This window comes from Prionailurus viverrinus, unplaced genomic scaffold (assembly GCF_022837055.1).
Source record: "Prionailurus viverrinus isolate Anna unplaced genomic scaffold, UM_Priviv_1.0 scaffold_35, whole genome shotgun sequence".
Classification (NCBI taxonomy): domain Eukaryota; kingdom Metazoa; phylum Chordata; class Mammalia; order Carnivora; family Felidae; genus Prionailurus; species Prionailurus viverrinus.
Genome location: NW_025927605.1, coordinates 1,541,604 through 1,558,992, shown reverse-complemented (window position 1 = coordinate 1,558,992; position 17,389 = coordinate 1,541,604). Strand labels below are relative to the sequence as shown.

General features: G+C 56.6%; 1 protein-coding gene across 1 annotated transcript; it reads right to left on the bottom strand.

The window, feature by feature from the left end:
* Positions 1 to 9,031: 9,031 nt before the first annotated feature.
* Positions 9,032 to 9,686, bottom strand: PPY (pancreatic polypeptide). Its single transcript, XM_047845321.1, has 3 exons — positions 9,496 to 9,686; positions 9,209 to 9,280; positions 9,032 to 9,056 (listed from the first exon to the last, which is right to left on the bottom strand). Exons 1-3 carry the CDS (start codon positions 9,684 to 9,686, stop codon positions 9,032 to 9,034), a joined length of 288 nt encoding a protein of 95 aa, XP_047701277.1.
* Positions 9,687 to 17,389: the final 7,703 nt, after the last annotated feature.

The window sequence follows — 17,389 nt, the reverse complement described above, 5'->3', positions numbered from 1 at the left end:
TCCTTTTAATTTTCAGAAAGCTTACTCATAATTCAAAGCTTTATCCTGCACTTGTGGGCTGCCGCTCCGTGCTCCAACCACGATCTGCACCACAGCGGCCATTTGTGAACCCTCGGCCCGCAACAGTTCCAGTCCCTTCGCCCGTATACATGCCTTTGGTCCTCATAACAACTCGTCGAGAGGTGGACTATATGACCCTGTTTTACAGATGAAGGCACTGGGGACCACAGAGACTAAGAAATTTGCCCAGAGGCGTTCCACTGCTAGGTGATGGAGCGGCGATTTGGCCCCAGGTCGTGCGGCCTCGGGCTCCACCGTAGATGCTGCGCCTTACTTCATAGGTACTATTTCTGGCTTTCATTTCTTCGTAAACGAAGAAATGAAAGGTTAGACGAGTTCAGTGACTTGTCTGCCCAGGATCGCACAGCAAGCAAGTGGCAGAGCTAAGCTTTAGCAGGTTTTGTTAGTAAAGAAACTTGCTTAGTTTTCTATAAATTGTTCTCCAGTCTACAAAAATATGATAACTCACAGAAACTGCTGCACTTACATAACATTTAAATGCGACTTAATTTAAGACAGTGCATAAAATTATCAGCATTACAAGAAATTAACTTCTAGACACAGTTTGTAGTCTTTCTAGCTAATCCTTCGCTGTTACCCGTCACAGCTTCAAGTAATCTTGAATTTGTCTAGGCTTGATTAAAATACTTTTGCGAGTGGGTCCTAAATCTTTTATTAACTTGGCATCCGACCCTGGGCTTGAGAACAGCTGAGCAGTTCTCAAGAGTGGCTAGCAGTGAAGCCCTAAGGCAAGAACCTTCTGGCTTTTAGAGACCCCCTTCCTCCTCGAGTGCAGAAAACCTGGCTGCTTGGCCTTGGCTTTTCTCATCTACAAAATGGGAGGTTTGGGAATTGGAATCCGTTTCCTGAATTCCCTTCCCACTCCATCAAAATATGTATCCAAGCTGACAACTTCCCACTCTGCTCATAAAGGGGCTAATAACCTTCTCTCTCTTTTTTTTTCATTTTTAAAAAATGTTTTAATTTATTTTTTAAGGAGAGAGACAGAGCATGAGCAGGGGAGGGGCAGCGACAGAGGGAGACACAGAATCCGAAGCAGGCTCCAGGCTCTGAGCTGTCAGCACAGAGCCCGACGCGGGGCTCGAACTCACGAACCGTGAGATCGTGACCTGAGCGGAAGTCAGACGCTTAACCGACTGAGCCACCCAGGCGCCCCCCAAAACCCTCAGGCTTCCGGCCCCAAGTCCCCAACAGGGATTTCCAAGAGGCGGTATCTTGGTAGATCGTTCTTGAACTATTAACTAGTCCATTCGAGAAGTACCTACTCCCACTACTGTGAGGTTCTTTGAAGATAGTGACTATATCTCATTGACTACTGTAACTCCAGCACCTAAAGCCCTGCCTGCCATCAGGTGGGTGATCGATTACACGGCGCGGACTCTGGGGGCAGGACGGTATAGTGGTAGTTGGAAAGTCCTCCGGGTCATTCCAGTGTACAGCCAAGGATGGGAATAGGTAAGGGATCATCATCAGATGATGGGCCTGGCGTGCGGACGGGTGAGGACTGCCAGGCTAGTTAGTGGATATCTGCCTCTCGATATCCGGATATCCTCTCTGCAGAGGAGCCAAGGACCCCGGGGTAGGGCAGGGAGGGGATGGGGGAGGCTTCGCAGAAAAGGAACGGCCAGAAGGGAGTCCCACCTGGGACTGTGCCGGGCAGAAGAGTGGAAGATGTTCATTCCAGATAGAAGGGACAAGCAAGGGCTGGGGTACGAAAGTGCAGAGCTGTTTGGGAGGCCACTGGAGTCTTAACAGGCGGAGGGCCGGACAGGTACGTTGAGGGAAGAACCTGCCCACGAGCAGGTGATGTGGCTAAAGAGAGTGGGTGGAAAAGCCAACTTCCAGGACAGGGGAATGATAAACCGATGGTCGATACATCCTCATCCAGGGACAATTCTACTCAGCAATAAAAAAAAAAAAAAAAAATGGCCGATGTGCCTGGCAATACAAAAAAAAATGTCAAAAACGTTATGCTGAGTGGAAGAAGCCAGACAAAAAGAACAGACTGTTTGATGCCATTTATACGAAGTCGGAAACAGGCAAAACTAATCTATAGAGATCAAATCACTAGTCATTTGGGGCCAGATGAACTGGAAAGGGGCAGGAGCGAACCAGCTCAGGCGATGGAAATGTTCTGTGTCTTGACTGTGGGGGTGGTTACACATTTGTCAAAACTCATCCGCCTGTACACTTCAAATAGGCGAATTTTATTGTGTTTAAATTATACTCCTATAAAATTGTGTTTGAAGGCTTTGTGTGTTTTTTTAAGTGGGCTGCGGTCACATTGTGAGCGACCTCAAACGTCATGCTAAGAAGTTTGGGTTTAATCCAGGAAATAATGGAAGGCTTGTTAGCCAAAGTTTTTTTTTTTGTTTTTTTTTTTCCAGTTTGCTTTGGTTTGGCTCAGTAGCAAGTAAAAATCCGATTTAAGACCAGATGAAGCAAAAGAGGGGGGTTCTCTGAAGGGTCCTGGGACAACTCACAAAATTCAAGGAAGACTCGGGGCCGGAAGCCTGAGAATCTTTCTCTCAGCTTCGTCTCCCAATAGCCCCATGACCTAGCCCTGGTGTTTCCCCCGTAGCTGAGGACACCATGATCAGAGAAGCAAAGCGACTTGTCTAGGGACACACAGCCAACGAGCGATTATGCCAGGCTTGGAACCCAGGTTCTTCTGATACCAGTGCCTGTGTCTTGACCACCAGACCTGGAGGAACAGGGAAGAGTTTACTCAAAAAGGCCTCTAGGAGAAACAGAGCCAAGCAGATGGAGGGAGAATGGAAAGGGGGGAGGGGGCGCAGAGCATGGCGAGAAACCCCGCTCAGAGTCAGGAGTAGCTGACAGGCCAAGGGACTGAGAAGTGATCGAGGGGAACTCCGAACTGCAGATGGCCTGAATCCCGAGGGACAGAGACAGGGTGGCTTTCCAAGAAGCTGGGACCGCTTCTCCAGATCTGAGACAGTCCTGAGCTTGCGTCTCAGCCCCACTAGCCTTGGGTAGTCTCATAAGTTCTCTGAGTCCGTTTCCTCAAACGCAAAAGCAGTTGATGATGCCTGCAGGCATCAGTGAAATTAGAGACGCCGCATCAGAGTGCTTCTCCCGGTACCCGGAACTGAGCAACTGCAGTGATTATCAGTTATTAGTAAATAAATAGATAAGATACTCGGCAGGGCTATGAGGACTGTGATAATATTTTGTGATTGTGATAATAATATTCAGTGCTTTCTGCCTCCTTCCCCAGCCTGCTCACCCCATCAAGCATTTTCTCTTCTTCTGCCAGGAAGGAGGGTAGAGGAACACCATCCCTCAGAAATGTGACAGTTCCTGGAATGAGTGAGTGAGTGGAGAAGAGTGAGGGACTGAGAGTGAAAGCCCTGGGGTTTGTAAGGGCAGTTTGGGTCCTCAAAGCCAAGGCTGCACCAGGACACATCATTTGAGCTCTTTCAGGCACGGGGTCATCAACAGTGGGCTTGTGCCTGGATGAAATAAAAGATAGCCTGTTTGTGGGCACCCGGGTGGCCAGCCAGTTAAGCATCCAACTCTTGATTTTGGCTCAGGTCATGATTTCACGGTTCCTGAGTTCGAGCCAGTACTTGGGAGTCTCTCTCTACTCTGCCCTCGCTTGAGCAAGGGCATTCTCTCTCTCTCTCTCTCTCTCTCTCTCTCTCTCTCTCTCTCTCTCTCAAAATAAACTAACTTAAATATATATATGGTCCATTTGTTGGGATTTGATATCTACATCTGATACCTACATTTGATATCTACACTGATATCTACATCTCTCCTACTGTGTCCCTTCTGGGGGCGGGGAGCAGGGAGACAGGGACTGGCATGAAAAAGCTTCAGTCCGCTTTTTACAACCCCGCCACAGAAAAGCAGCACCGTTGGGCAGGTAGAGGGGCCCTGACGGGCCGCACGGCCAAAGCTCTGTGACCGGAGGCAGCTCAAGGCCTGAGTTCATCACTGAGGCAGCCAAGGCCTGCCACACTTTAGAAAGTTCTGCAGGTCTCCCATCAGGGTCTCCAAGGTGGCTACACAGGCCGTGAAAATCTCCAGGATGAGCAGTAGGGCTTGCAGTCCTAAAGGCAGAAACCTTAACTTCACCCATGCCCCTGCCAGCAGCCCTGAAGCCAGGAGTAGGGCTGCTGAGGCCCTGGCTGGGGGGGGGGGGGGGGGGAAGCGCACCTGGTCTCTCAGCACAGCCCCCTCCCAACCCCAAGAACAGTCCCTGGGCAAAGCTCAGCCCCTTCTCAACCCCAGAGACTGTCCCTCCCTAGAATCTTTAGACTCGAAGCAAAACGTGACCCTCCTCCCCGGTGCCTCCCGCCTCCGCCGCCCACACCTCTGGGCCCCTGGCAGGAACTGTGCCCGGGTCGGGACAGCTGGCAGTCCATGTGCTTCCACCCCCGCTTTCTCCCTGTTCCCAACTCCCAGGTTAGGACACAGGGGCGGGAGGAAGCCGAGCTGGGGTGGGGGGACCTTAGCGGGGAAGGGGGCATGGATATAAAGAGCCCCGGGGGGATCCTGGACAGATGCCCTTCCGCTGTGCCGCTCTGCGCCTGCCCAGAACCATGGTAATGTCTGATGGCCAAGTCCGGGACCCCTGTCAGCTGTGCTCTCCAGGAGCTTGGGGACGGAGGCTGGCACCAAGGGCCCTTCCCCAGGCACTAAGGGCATGAAGGAGTGAGGCCAGGGCAGCCCCTTCTGCCAATCTGATGGCCAGAACAGCTGCCAGGGTCTCCTGCCCCTGCTTTGGGCAGGGAGGATGAGGGGCGTGCCTGGTCAAGAGAGGGCTGAGGGTCCCAGAGGCCCTGGAGGGTGTGTATTAAGTGAATGGGCATCACAGTCTGTGAGTCACCAGACGGGCCCGTGGGTCGCCAGCACAAAATTCTCCGTGCACAGCTGGGGGCATACGTGGGGATCCCCGGGCGGGCTTTCCAGGATGTGGCCACATTAGGCATTCACGTAACATGTTTTATTGAGCACCTGCGAAGCGTCAGGCACTGTTCTAGGTGCTTGTGCTACATCCGTGAGCAAAACAGGCAAAAGGCCCAGGGGTGATGGTGCTTCCACTGGCCGGGGGCGGGGCGTGCCTCTTGGGAGAGATGAAGACAATTTTTAAAAGCACAGAATATAAAGGTTAAAGGTGAAATGGAGGGGGAAAGTAGAACCAGATGAAGGGATGGGCTGCAATTGTAAACAGGGGTAGGACCCATTTAGGAGGTTGATTTTGAGCTGATGCCCGAGGCGGGGAGGAAGTTGGCCCTGCGGACCCCTGGAGGACGTCTTCCAGGCCCTGGAGAACGGCCTGTCTGGCATTTTTGAGGAACTGCAAGGAGGCGAGAGAGAGACAGAGACAGAGACAGAGAGAGGTTGGAGGGGGGGAGCTGACCGCTGGCTCCACGCAGTCCTCCCGGTCCATCCGAGGGCGCGCGTCCTGGTTCATGCCCGCCAGCCGCGTTTCCCCGGTGCTTTGCGCGCGCAGACGCATCACTGCGGGTCCAGCTGCGCCCCTCTCGGTCGGGACACCCGGGCACCGGGATGTCCCTGACGGCCTCGCGCGCCTGTGTGCGTCCCAGAGGCAGACGCGCCGCTGAGCGTGAGCGCCGGCGCGGGGCTCGCCCACCCGGCCACGGCCCCCCCCCCCCCCTGAGTGGGCGTCACGTGACACGCCCCTCCCCCGCGGCTCTGTCTGCCCCCCCCCCCAGACGCCGGCTCTGCGCTGCGCGTGCGCACTGGTCCTGGTGTGCCTGGTGCCGCTGCTGCTGCTGCGGCCCCGGGGCGCCCTGGGCGAGGAGCTGCGGCTGCCGCAGCCCCCCGGGCCCAGGGCGGCCGATTGGCTCTCCAACTTCGCCCACTTCAACAAGTACCTGGAGAAGCTCTTCAACAGCAGGTGGGCGGGGGGGGGGGGGAGAGAGCGGGAGGGAGGACGGAGGGGGTGGGGGTGGGGGAGGAAACGGACGCCACCCGCACCCCCACCCACCGCTCCTGGCCTCCCCGTGATCTGTGCAAAGACGTGTGTTCCCCAGCGTGAAGTCTAAGGACCCCAAGAAATCGAAAAACGTTCAAAACCCCAAAACTGCCGCGAACACCACAAAAAGTCCACCAGCAAACACCGTGAAACCGCTACCAGAGAATGCTAGGAAACCTCCCCAACAGAACACCGGGAAACCCTAACCACTGACCTCCTCCCAGGGCCCCAGGTAGGAGAGCCTCGGCAGGCTGGCACCGATCGATCGATCGGTGAGCTGCAGAACTGGGGGCAGGTTGGGCTGGAGGGAGAGGAAGCCCCTGGGGTGGGGGTGGGGATACCGGGGCCGCAGGGACTTCCTTCTCCAGGCCGGGCCTTGACCTCTAGATGCCTGGCTCAAGTCTCCTCGCCCCCCACCCCCCACCCGCTTTATATTCCGCGAGGAGCCTTAACTCCTACCTGCCCACCTCCCCCACCTCCAGTGAGAACAATAAAGAGAAATCTTTCTACGGCTTTGGTGACTTCTGGGGGGTGACTTCTGGGGGCCATAGGCTGAAGGGGACCTGTCCTTCAAGGGGGAGAGGGGACCCTGAAGCGCCTACTGCGGGTGAAAAAGACTCCCCTGCGGTTCTTCCCCGCCTTCTCCCTGCAGCCCAGCCACCTGCCCTCACCTTACACACATGCACCATTAGGGGGGGCTCTAACTAGAGGGAGAGCAGAGGTGAGAGGAGCCCGTCCCAGCAACCTTGAAGGAGGGGCTTCAGCCATGACCCCCCCCCCCCCCCACACACACACAGAAGCTTTGATGCTAGACCAGATGTCCGTGTTGGCACAGGAACAAGCCGCAGTGCCTTTGCCTGCCCCTCAGGGTAAAGAATGTGTCCTGCGTTTCCTTGCAGGTCTGCCTCAGCCCCTCTGGCGATGAGCAGAGCAGAGGAAGAGGCAGGAGCCCAGCCTGGGGCCTGTCCCTGAGAAGCTGGGTGCCAGGGTGCCACTCTCCTCTGGGGGCTGGTGGCCATCAGAAGGCCTGGGCAGGGGCAGGGGCTGTCAGCCGCAGACGCACCTCTCCTGAGTCAATTCTCAACACACAAGTGTGTCCTGAGCAGGATCCTAATTCCTGCCCCGGGGAAGTGTCTACCTCTCTCCCTGTTCAGAGCCTATCCCCTTAGCTGCCAGAGAAAATTCTGGGGCTTTGGCCTCCATCATCCAAACTCAGACTTTGTTCTGCTGAAACCGGCCCCCTCCCATCCACCCACTTGGTTTTGAGAATCACCTTCAGCCATGCCTTTGCCTCATAGCTGCCACACACACACACACACACACACACACACACACTGTCCCATCCCACCTACTCAAGGTGTCCAAGAAGGGTAAGGGCTGGAGAAGGCCACTGGGGCCCACCGAGACTCGAGACTTATCCTCAGTGCAGGCCTCCTTGGGGCAGAATCCGGGTCCTCAGCCTCATGGAACCAGAGTGTGGAAGCCGAAGACTGGACTCCTGGGGGTGGCTGGAACTCTCGGCTAACCCAGCCTCCTCCCAGAAGGCCGACTCCCCCTGCGGCCTCCCCTCCTACAGCTGCGTGAGCAGCTCCTACACCAGGATTTCACTACTTCTCAGGACAAGTTCTAAGTTTCTGGTCCTCCCAAGACGCTTCCTTCTCATCACGGAAAGCCTGCCCTCCAGAGCCCCATCCAGGAGCCACGGGGAGTTCACCGTCACCCTCTTCCAGAAAGTGCAGCGTCGCGTGTTTGAAACACGTTTCCTCTCTGCTCATCTTTCTACATGCTTCGTGGATGCAGCTGGTTGGCCGGGAGCTGCAAACCAGTCTGCCCCTCAAAGGCTCCCATTTACTAAGCATTTACCTGGGTCGAGGACCACGCTAAGTGTTTTATATGTGTTAGTTCACATCACGCTCACGACAACCTGTCATCCTTCCCACTCTACAGATGAGGAATCTGAGGCTCAGAGAGGTTATAGCCCTGCCCCAAAGCACACAGACAGAAAGTGGCAGATCCTGGAATCAGACCGAAGTTCATCTGATTCTATAGCCAATGCCGTAGCCCTGTATTACTAGCTTGCTGTCTGCGCAGGACCTTGGATAAGCGGCTGCACCTCTCTGAGCCTCGGTTTCGTCCTCCGTAGAGTGAGGCTAACAGTATCTCCCTCACAGCGTTGTTGAATGCGCCTGGCACACGGTAAGCTCCTTTTCCCAACAGTCTGCACATGACCCCATCTCCAGATCCCTCCCTGTCACAGTCCCCCTCCACCGGCCATGCTTCTGCCGGGCCCCGCGCCCCCTGATGAGCCGTGTTCCTACTGAATGTGCACAGTGACACATCTCTGACCTGTCCAGGGAAGGGTGGCTCTTAATGCCGCTGATGCAGCACCAGTCATGACTTAGCACCAGTCATTCCTCGGGGCTGGGCCGTTGCCCCTGCCCACCCCCACCCCACCCCCCCCCGTGTTAAGGACACTTTAGTATAAATTAGTACTTCACCTATTGCCTGGGTGTAGGAAAGAATTGGTGGAGGAGAGGTACGTTTAGGGGCAGGGCTGTCATCAGACTGTTGACCAGGAAAGTCTAAAGTGTTGAAATGGGAAAATTCAAGCCTCACTGACTTGCTGAATGGCCTTGAAGGAGTCCCCGCCTCCCCTGGGCCTGCCCCTCTGTGAAGTGGGGAGGAGGAGCTGAAGGGCTCTGAAGACCCCACAGACCTTCTGGATCATTGGCAATACCCTCCTTTCCCTTCTTCGCCTCCCTCCCCTCCCCCTTTCTCTCCTGAGCACTCGGCCTGCTCCTCCCCCCACCCCGCCCCCCCCCCCCAGGGGTCCACAGAGACACACAGAGAAGCTGTGACTTTGATTTGCTTTATTTAGTCTGCGGAGGAGCAGCGGGGAGCAAGCTTTGGCCATTGCCAAGGGCGCAGAGGGGAGAGCTGGGCTGGCACTGCCCTTGGAGCCAGAGGAAGCAGGCGGTGGCGTTACACGTCCATCGGGCTGAGCTCCCTGTGAGAAGAGGGCAGGACATGCAGTGGGGGTGGACAGTCCTTGCGCCCTCGCGAGATGTCAGGCCAACTCTGGGCCTGTGTTCTCCCCTCCCCCCACCCCCATTACAGCCCCCGGGGATCTGGGCACACACAGCAGGGAAGCAAACCTACCTGGGGGCAGCTGCGTGGGGAGAGCCCCACTCCAAGATGTCCAGCGTTTCTCCTCTGTCTCTTTTCCCATACCTGGGGGGGGGGGGGGGTGGAGAGGCAGAGGGCGGGAAGACCTGTGCCCAGGGGCCAGCCCACCCGCCTCATGCCCACCCTTGGGCACCATCCCACCCAGGGCCCAGGGCTCCAGGCCTGGTCAGTAGACACGCTCTGCTTTCCCAAGAGCATGGCTGGGCTCGTGGGCCAGGGCCGCGGGGACGGGGATTTCTCTCCCTCTCTCTCGCGCACACCTGGGCCTGGTCAGCATGTTGATGTATCTGCGGAGCTCGGCCGCATACTGGGCCATCTGCTCCGGCGTGGCATTGTCCCCCGGGTACACCGGCTCCAGCGGGGCCCCCCGGGCACCCAGCGGTGGCTGCAGCAACAGAGCCACACAGGCGGACAGGAGCAGCAGGGAGAGGCAGCGGCGGGCGACAGGCATCTGAGGAACAAGGAGCAGGAGGATAGAGGCAGAGCCGAGTCCACCTGCCCGACCCCTTGACCCATCACTCATTTGTCCAAGCCTGGGGACAAAGGGGCAGAGTGAAGGGCTATTCGGCCCCCACCACCCCACCTGCTAGACCCTGCCCCGGGGGAGCACGGACAGCCAGGTCACGACCTGCCCAGCAGCCGGAGCTCAGCCAGGCCCTCGGCACAGTCGAAAGTATGGCAGAGAAGGTGGGGGACGTGGGGCAGGGGAGCCAGGACTCACGACATCCAGAACCTTGTGGCTCTGAGGAGGCAGACGCGGGGTGGGATGTAGGGGTGCTCCAGCTCACCGACCGAGTGGGAGCACACAGAATGAACTTGGGAACCCAAGGACCGAAATCCCCAGCCCGTGGGTCTGCCGCCCCCCTCCGCCACCAGGGTTGACATCCAGGTACAGCTCCTGGAGAGGACGCTGTTGCCCGTGTCACCCTCAGCCGATAGGCACGGTTGCACGCTCAGACCCCGCCCCCCCCCCCCCCCCCGAGGTCATGGTCACGCACATTTGTGTGCGTGGCCACCACCCACTCCCCGCACACGTTTTCTGCCTTCTGGTCAGCAGACTGCTCTTCCAGGGTGGCAGATTCGTCCAGGTGTAGAGTCCACTCCAAGCAGGACCTCAGAACCCCCGACACCCACTCCTGCTCTGCAAGGTATCAAGTCCTTCCCCCATCCCAGGCCCGAGGCCCAAGGAGTCTGCAGAGGCTGGCCCCCACCCCGGCTGAGACCGCTTACCCTGAGTCCTGAGTGCGCGCACGCCTGCAAGCCGAAGGGTGCCCGGGCCCCTCAGCCGTACCCTTTTATAGTCCTCAGCCCCCCAGAGTCCCCGCCTCCTGTCAGCGTCTCTCACTCCCCTGCCCTCACCCCTCCTCCCACCGTCTCCCTGGTACCCACAACGCCAGGGCCGGGAGGGGGCCAGGGCAGTGTTGTGGGTGCCAGGCCAGCCGCATAACAGGTAAAAGTGAACCACGGTAAGTCTCCCGTGGGCCTCCGCCCAGGCACCATCACAGGCTTGGTTCCAGGAGGACGTGGGTTCTAGGACCTCAGGATGACTGAAAGGCTCTGGTCCTAGGCCTTGGGACAGCCCCTCAGGCCTCCTGGGGATTAACTGGGATCCTCAGATGAAATCCCTCGGGGGCCTAAGATTGAGGCTCTGGGTAGGAGACTCCAGGACCGAGTCTGGACTTCCTTTCCAGGTCGTGACGAGAACAAAGGGGGAACAGGGCGGTTGCCTGAGGTAACTAGACAGTGTGAGAAGGAGTGGGGACCCAGGCAGGGCGGAACTTTCTCCCCGCTGGTGTATAGGGTGAACCTGAGAACCGATATGACTGGGGTCGGGGGAACTGGCGTGGGGGGATCGGGTGCCAGACCCATTTCCCAGAGCTCCTTTCCAAGCCACTGATGAAACCAGCATCATCTGCAAAGCCTTGAATTTTCCAGCGTGCTCCAAGCCCCATCAACTCACCGAGTCCCTGCGACAACTCCTCGCACGCACGGACTCAGAAACCAACTCAGAGATACTAAGTAACTAGCCTCAGGCCACGTAACTTGTCCTTGGCAAATCCAGAGTTTAACACAACGCCTGACTCCAAAATCTGGACTCCTTTTTCCTAAGCGGGGCTGTCAAAGTATCCTTATAATTGGCCACTTTTTGGCCAAGAAGTGTGAGGCTCACAGAGGTGAAGACACCTGCCCGAGACCACACAGCTGCGTAAGACTCAAGTTCTGGCTTAGAATCCCCACCCCACGATCCCAGCAGTGCCGCCTCACCTGCACCCCCCAGGAGCCGCTGGGTCTGCCCTACCAAGCGCCCCTCCCTCAACCCCAGCCCCCTCCCCAGCTCAGGCCCAGGAGCAGTAACTGGCTGGTTACCGGGACGTCCACATCCTGGCTCTGCCGTTGGCTTGGTGTGAGCCTGGGCAAGAGTCCTTTTTCCGCCTGAGTTTTGATTTTCCGCAAGACAGTGAGGATAAAAAAGCAAGTCTCAGTAAATGTCAGTGTTCTGCCTTGTTTCTCTCAATTCTTTTGTTTATTTTTAAGTTTTTATTTATTCCGAGAGGGAGAGAGAGCGCGCTAGCGAGCTAGTGGGGGAGGGGCAGAGAGAGAGAATCCCAAGTAGGCTCCACACTGGCAGCGCGGAGCCCCAAGCGGGGCTCGAATTCACCAACCACCCTGGGATCATGACCCGAGCTGAAACCAAGAGTTGGACGCTTAACTGACCGAGCCACCCAGGCGCCCCTTGTTTTTCTCAATTCTGATTTCTGGTAACAAGAAGAACAATAATGCTTCACCGGACGACAGCTTACATCCCAAAAGCAAATTGGGAGGTGCGTCTGTTTGGGCAAGCCCTGGCCCTGGGGCCCACTTTGCAAAACGAGGGTGGCGAGGCGGCAGAGGCTGCATTGTGCCACCAGGGGGCGCCAGGCTCCAACCCTAGTTCGGAGGGCCTGGCCTCCTGCCAGATCACAGCCTGGTGGGACCTGTTTGCCATTACCCCCGTCAGGACGGAGCCCCTTCGGACAGAGGGTAGATCTGGGGATTGACCTGAGTGCCAGAGCCATGTAGAGCTGTGTCTTGTGCCTACGAAATGACGTGTATTCCACCATGTCAACCGAACCTATAGCTTTCATTTTTCTCCTTTGCGAACAACCGATTCCCCTTCTGGGTCCTCTCCGGGGTGTTGGGACAAAGAGAAAGAGGCTGTGGATGTGCTTTCTGAGCTGTATGGCCACTTCCAGAACTGAGCTACGCTTCTCACTCGTCTTCATAGGCCCAAAGGCTGCTGTGGAGCCCTGCTTAGAGGAGGCCCCGAGTACCTCCCGGCAGGCAGACTGAAGGAAGATGAAAACCCCCCTCTCCGCCTGCCCACCCCCATGCCCCCTAGGATGGGGAGGATGGCCACTGGGCAGCATTGGGGGTGGGGTGAGGGCTCGGCTGAAACTAGGCGAGGAACACCCCAGGAACACGTGGGGTCCCAGGGTGAGGCCGAGGGCGCGGTCGCAAGCGGGATGGGGGGTCCCCACATAGGCGACAGGACGGCGAGGGCAGGAATTTGACAAGCCTCGCATCCTCCATGACCACCTGTTCCAAGGCTGCCTCCAAAGCGGCCTGGCCCAGCTCTTAGGCCAATGCCTCTTTCCCGCACTGGGTGGTCGCAGCAAAGGTGCGGAAAGGCGGCTGCCCCCAGATGCCAGGAACCCAGGGGGTCCCCTCTTCCCTGGAGAAACCCTTAGGCTGAAGATAGCTGTCACACACACACACACACACACGCACACGCCTTGAGCCCCCTTCCCACGCCCTCGAAATCAACTCAGGCCCGACTAGGGGCTCAGGTCACCCATTTGGAGCTTGGACTCTGCCCCCCACTTTTCTCTCCCCGGGGAGACTCCAACTGCACCCAGGGCCCTGCAGCACGGAATTCAGTATTTTCCCCTCCCTGCCCACAGCACCTGCAAATATAAATCCTATCCTCGTCAGCCTAGATTTTTCCGAAAGCGGGGGCTGGATGGGGAAGGAGGGGGATTGTCCCTTGGGGTAGTTGGAAGGGAGAGTTGTCACAGCAGTTTGGAGAAGGGTTGGAAGTGGAGGAGAAGAGTGAAGGGTAACAGAGGGTGTTAATAAGCCTGTGCCAGGCTGTGCCCAGCTGACCTGGGCTGTAGTTACTCCTCACGAGCTCCACCACCCACCAGCTGGGTGACCTTTGGCAAAGTACATAACCTCTCTGAGTCCCCTTAAAGTAGCGAACTGTCACTATTATCGTTCAAGGTGTAAGTCTCCCCGAATGACCGGTGAAGAAATGTGCGCAGGGAAATAAGATGACGAGGCCGAGGTCACACGGCTGCTAATGGCAGACGGGACGCGAATCCAGATCTTTCGTCTCTGAGGCCCCTGCACCAGCCGTGGGCTCCCTGCCGTTGAAGGAGTCGTGGGGGAGAGTCCCGTGTGACAGCTCAGATTCAGACTCTCAGGATTCCCACCTGCTTGATGAAGAGATGGACCCAGAGGATTTCCAGACGGTGTTCAAAGGAGATCGTGTTTGTAACAGATAACACGAGTTGCCCCAATACTCACTCTCTCCTCTTTCCATCACAGAAGACCTTGGGGGCGTTGGTGGTATAGTGATCAGGACAGCTGCCTTCCATAAAAGAGCCTGAGGGGCGCCTGGGTGGCTCAGTGGGTTGAGCGCCTGACTTCCGCTCAGGTGGTGATCTCATGAGTTGGTGAGTTCAAGCCCCACATCGGGCCTTGCCCTGACGGGGTAGAGCCTGCTTCGGATTCTCTGCATCCCCGCCCCCTGCCCCTAAAATAAGCGCTAAACAAAAACAAATTTTTTTTTTAATAAAGATAATAATAAAAGAGCTTGAGCTGGGCACAGGGCCACCCAGCTAAAGACCTCTCCTGGGTTGCTCTCCCGGTGAGGTGGGGTCACGTGACTAAGTGTTAACCAATGAGACGCGCGTTTACGTGTCTCGTGCTGCTCTGTTTCTAGGAGCGGACGTGGGGTCCCAAGGAAGATTGTGGCAAAAATGACCACAGAAATACTTCCTATCCCGTGCGTAGTTCTACAATGGGGTCCGTGTCCCCTCTTCTCGAATGTGGGCGGGCCTGTGACCGCTCTGACCAACAGAGTTGGAAAGGTGATATGTGGCTTGTGAGGCGAGGTCATAAAAGACGGTCGTTTATGGGTTGAATGGTGTTCCCACCCCCAAATTCATGTGTCAAAATCCTAACTCTTGGTACCTCGGGATGCAACCTTATTTGGAAATAGGGTCATTGCAGATGTAACTAATTAAGGTGAGGTCAGACCGGAGCAAGGTGGACCCCTATTCTGTTGTAACTGCTGTGTTGTTGTTTTCTTCTAAATTTTTTTTTTTAACATTTATTTATTTTTGAGAGACAGAGAAACAGAGTGTGAGCGGGGGAGGGGCCGGGAGAGAGGGAGACAGAGAATCCGAAGCAGGCTCCAGGCTCTGAGCTGTCAGCACAGAGCCCGACAAGGGGCTCGAACCCACGAACTGTGAGATCGTGACCTGAGCCAAAGTTAGACGCCCCACCGACTAAGCCACCGAGGCGCCCCAGCTGCTGTGTTTAAATAAAAGGGCGATTTGGACACAGAAACAGACGTGCAGAGAGGGAAGACGAGGTGAAGAAATAGAGAAACTGTCTACAAGCCACGGAGAGAGGCCTGGAACAGACCCTTCCCTCACAGCCCTGCCAAAGCCTTGGTTCCAGACTTCCCAGCTCCAGAACTGCTGGGAAACCACCCGGTTTGTGGTCTTTTGTCACAGCAGCCCCAGGAATCCCCAGTCACTGGATCCTCCTGGATCCTCCTGGAGCACTCACCCTGGGGGAGCCGGCTACTGTGTAGGTCCCACTACCCCGTCAATATCGTGCAGGTACGGGGTCAGCAGACCCAGCCGAGCCCCCAGCCAGCAGCCAGCAGTGGCCACGCGAGGAAGACTTCTTGGGCATCAGCCACAGGGGTGCCCTCAACCGACCGCAGCCCCAGCCAGCCTCTGACTGTCACTGCGTGAAACATTCCAAGTGGCAGGTGCCGAGCTGAGCCCTTTCCAAGCCTGGCCCACAAAAGCATGAGTGAAAGGAAAGGGTGGTTGAGACTGCTGAGTCTGAGGGTCACTGTGACACAGCATAGTGACAGCATGCCTGCATTTTCCCTTTCCCTCCCTTTCCACTGACTGGAACACAGAGGGGGTGAGGGGCCATCTTCAGTCATGTAGAGGAGGGCATTGGGATGCCACAAAATAGGACCCTGGGCTTTGGGACATCCTCGGGGAAGGGAGCTGCTGACTCCCCAGATGCCACTTAAATTTTATATAAAAGAGATGGGGCGCCTGGGTGGCGCAGTCGGTTGAGCGTCCGACTTCAGCCAGGTCACGATCTCGCGGTCCGTGAGTTCGAGCCCCGCGTCAGGCTCTGGGCTGATGGCTCAGAGCCTGGAGCCTGTTTCCGATTCTGTGTCTCCCTCTCTCTCTGCCCCTCCCCCGTTCACGCTCTGTCTCTCTCTGTCCCCCCCAAAAAAATAAATAAACGTTGAAAAAAAATTAAAAAAAAATTTATATAAAAGAGAAAGAAACTTCTGGGGCGCCCGGGTGGCTCAGTTAAGCGGCCAACTTCAGCTCAGGTCATGATCTCACGGTTCGTGAGTTCGAGCCCCGCGTCGGGCTCTGGGCTGACAGCTCGGAGCCTGGAGCCTGCGTCGGATTCTGTGTCTCCCTCTCTCTCTGCCCACCCCCCACCCCTGTTCATACTTTCTCTCTCTCTCTCTCTTTCAAAAATTAATAAAACAGTAAAAAATTTTTTAAAAAAAGAGGAAAGAAATTTCTGTCTTGTTGAAGCCACTGCTGATTCTCCCTCTATTTAAAAAGCCAAATCAATATTCCAGCAATACAGTGTGTGTAAGACAAATAGCTCGGTGCTAGAGCACCTAAGTGCTTCGTTCAGAAGGTAGCTATTATTGTCACCATTCATATCACATCTAAGGCCCCTCCGGCTGCCACATGGGTGGGGTCTGGTTAATCCACCGGTTCAATACTCCAAGGGAACAGGTGCACCCCTGTCACCGGCGGTCAACCAGACGGGTCAAACTGAAACGGTCTGTGGTCGCACATAATTCACAGCAGGGGTCTCTTCCCTCAGCCTCAAACTGACCGAAGTTCTCCCAGGCAGGCCGCCAGCCAGGCGACCGTGGACACCGACGCAGGCACGCACCGTCCCACTCCTCTGACAACACAGAATGAACCAAAGCTCCTGGCAGCCATTCTGTGTTCCCACCCCTCCTCTCCTGGTGCGGAGGGAGTGGGATGGGAGGAGAGAAGAGGGGGGCAAAATGACACGGGAAGCGGCTAGCGGCTAGTGACAGGGCAGTAGGGAGACGGAACCAGAGACGCTAACTCTACCCCCGAGAAATCAGGAGAGGCTTCTGGGAGGAGGTGAATACTACCCTGAAGCTGATTTCCAGACCTTTCCTTGCAGGCAGGACAGTGGCCTGGACAAAGGCTTGGAGCATCTGAGTCCGCATCGCTTGCGATGTGCACCAGGCCCCGGGCCTGCCTTCACTTCACCCTTCCAGCTCCACTCGAGGCAGCAGCACAGAAGAGGAGAGAGTCAGAGCCCCGGCCCCCTAGGATCTTCTCTCCTCCCATAGCCACCTAAGTGCAAATAGTCCTGCGAGACCCCTACCTCCGAAGTGACGCACGCAGCCTTCCCGACCTTCTGACCCTCTCTGGGTCTGGGGTTTGGGCTTCGATCCAATGCTCCGCCACACCCCCACCCCCAGCTCCCTGCCTTGGGCTTGTCCGTGTCCTGCTGCCCCAGAGGCCCAGGTGAGAACCCACAGATGGAGGAGGCTGTGTTTGAGCGGGCAGACATAAGCCTGTCCTTCAGGGGTTCCTCAGACTTAGCAGGGAGACCGGGCACAGCAACATGGACAGAACAGAGCAGCGGCCATGAGAGCTAGGCTGCCTCAGAGGGAAGTGTGCAGATCAGGGACAATCAGGAAGGCTTCCTGGACGAAAGGGGCTGGGAAGGAAGGCTATCAGGGAAGATCAGCCTGCAGGCAAGCTCTGGGATTCTTCTGTCATCCATACAGAGTGGTCAGGGACTTGGGTCAGACTCCAGTTCAGATGTCCCAAGCGCCTT

What these genes read in the sequence shown, in the direction of transcription:
- PPY (XM_047845321.1), bottom strand. Translation starts at nt 9,686, where the DNA reads ATGCCTGTCGCCCGCCGCTGCCTCTCCCTGCTGCTCCTGTCCGCCTGT. An exon ending in AACATGCTGACCAGGCCCAG is followed by an intron (nt 9,281 to 9,495) that starts GTGTGCGCGAGA and finishes CCCCCCCCCCAG; the next exon opens with GTATGGGAAAAGAGACAGAG. An exon ending in CCCCACGCAGCTGCCCCCAG is followed by an intron (nt 9,057 to 9,208) that starts GTAGGTTTGCTT and finishes CTCTTCTCACAG; the next exon opens with GGAGCTCAGCCCGATGGACG.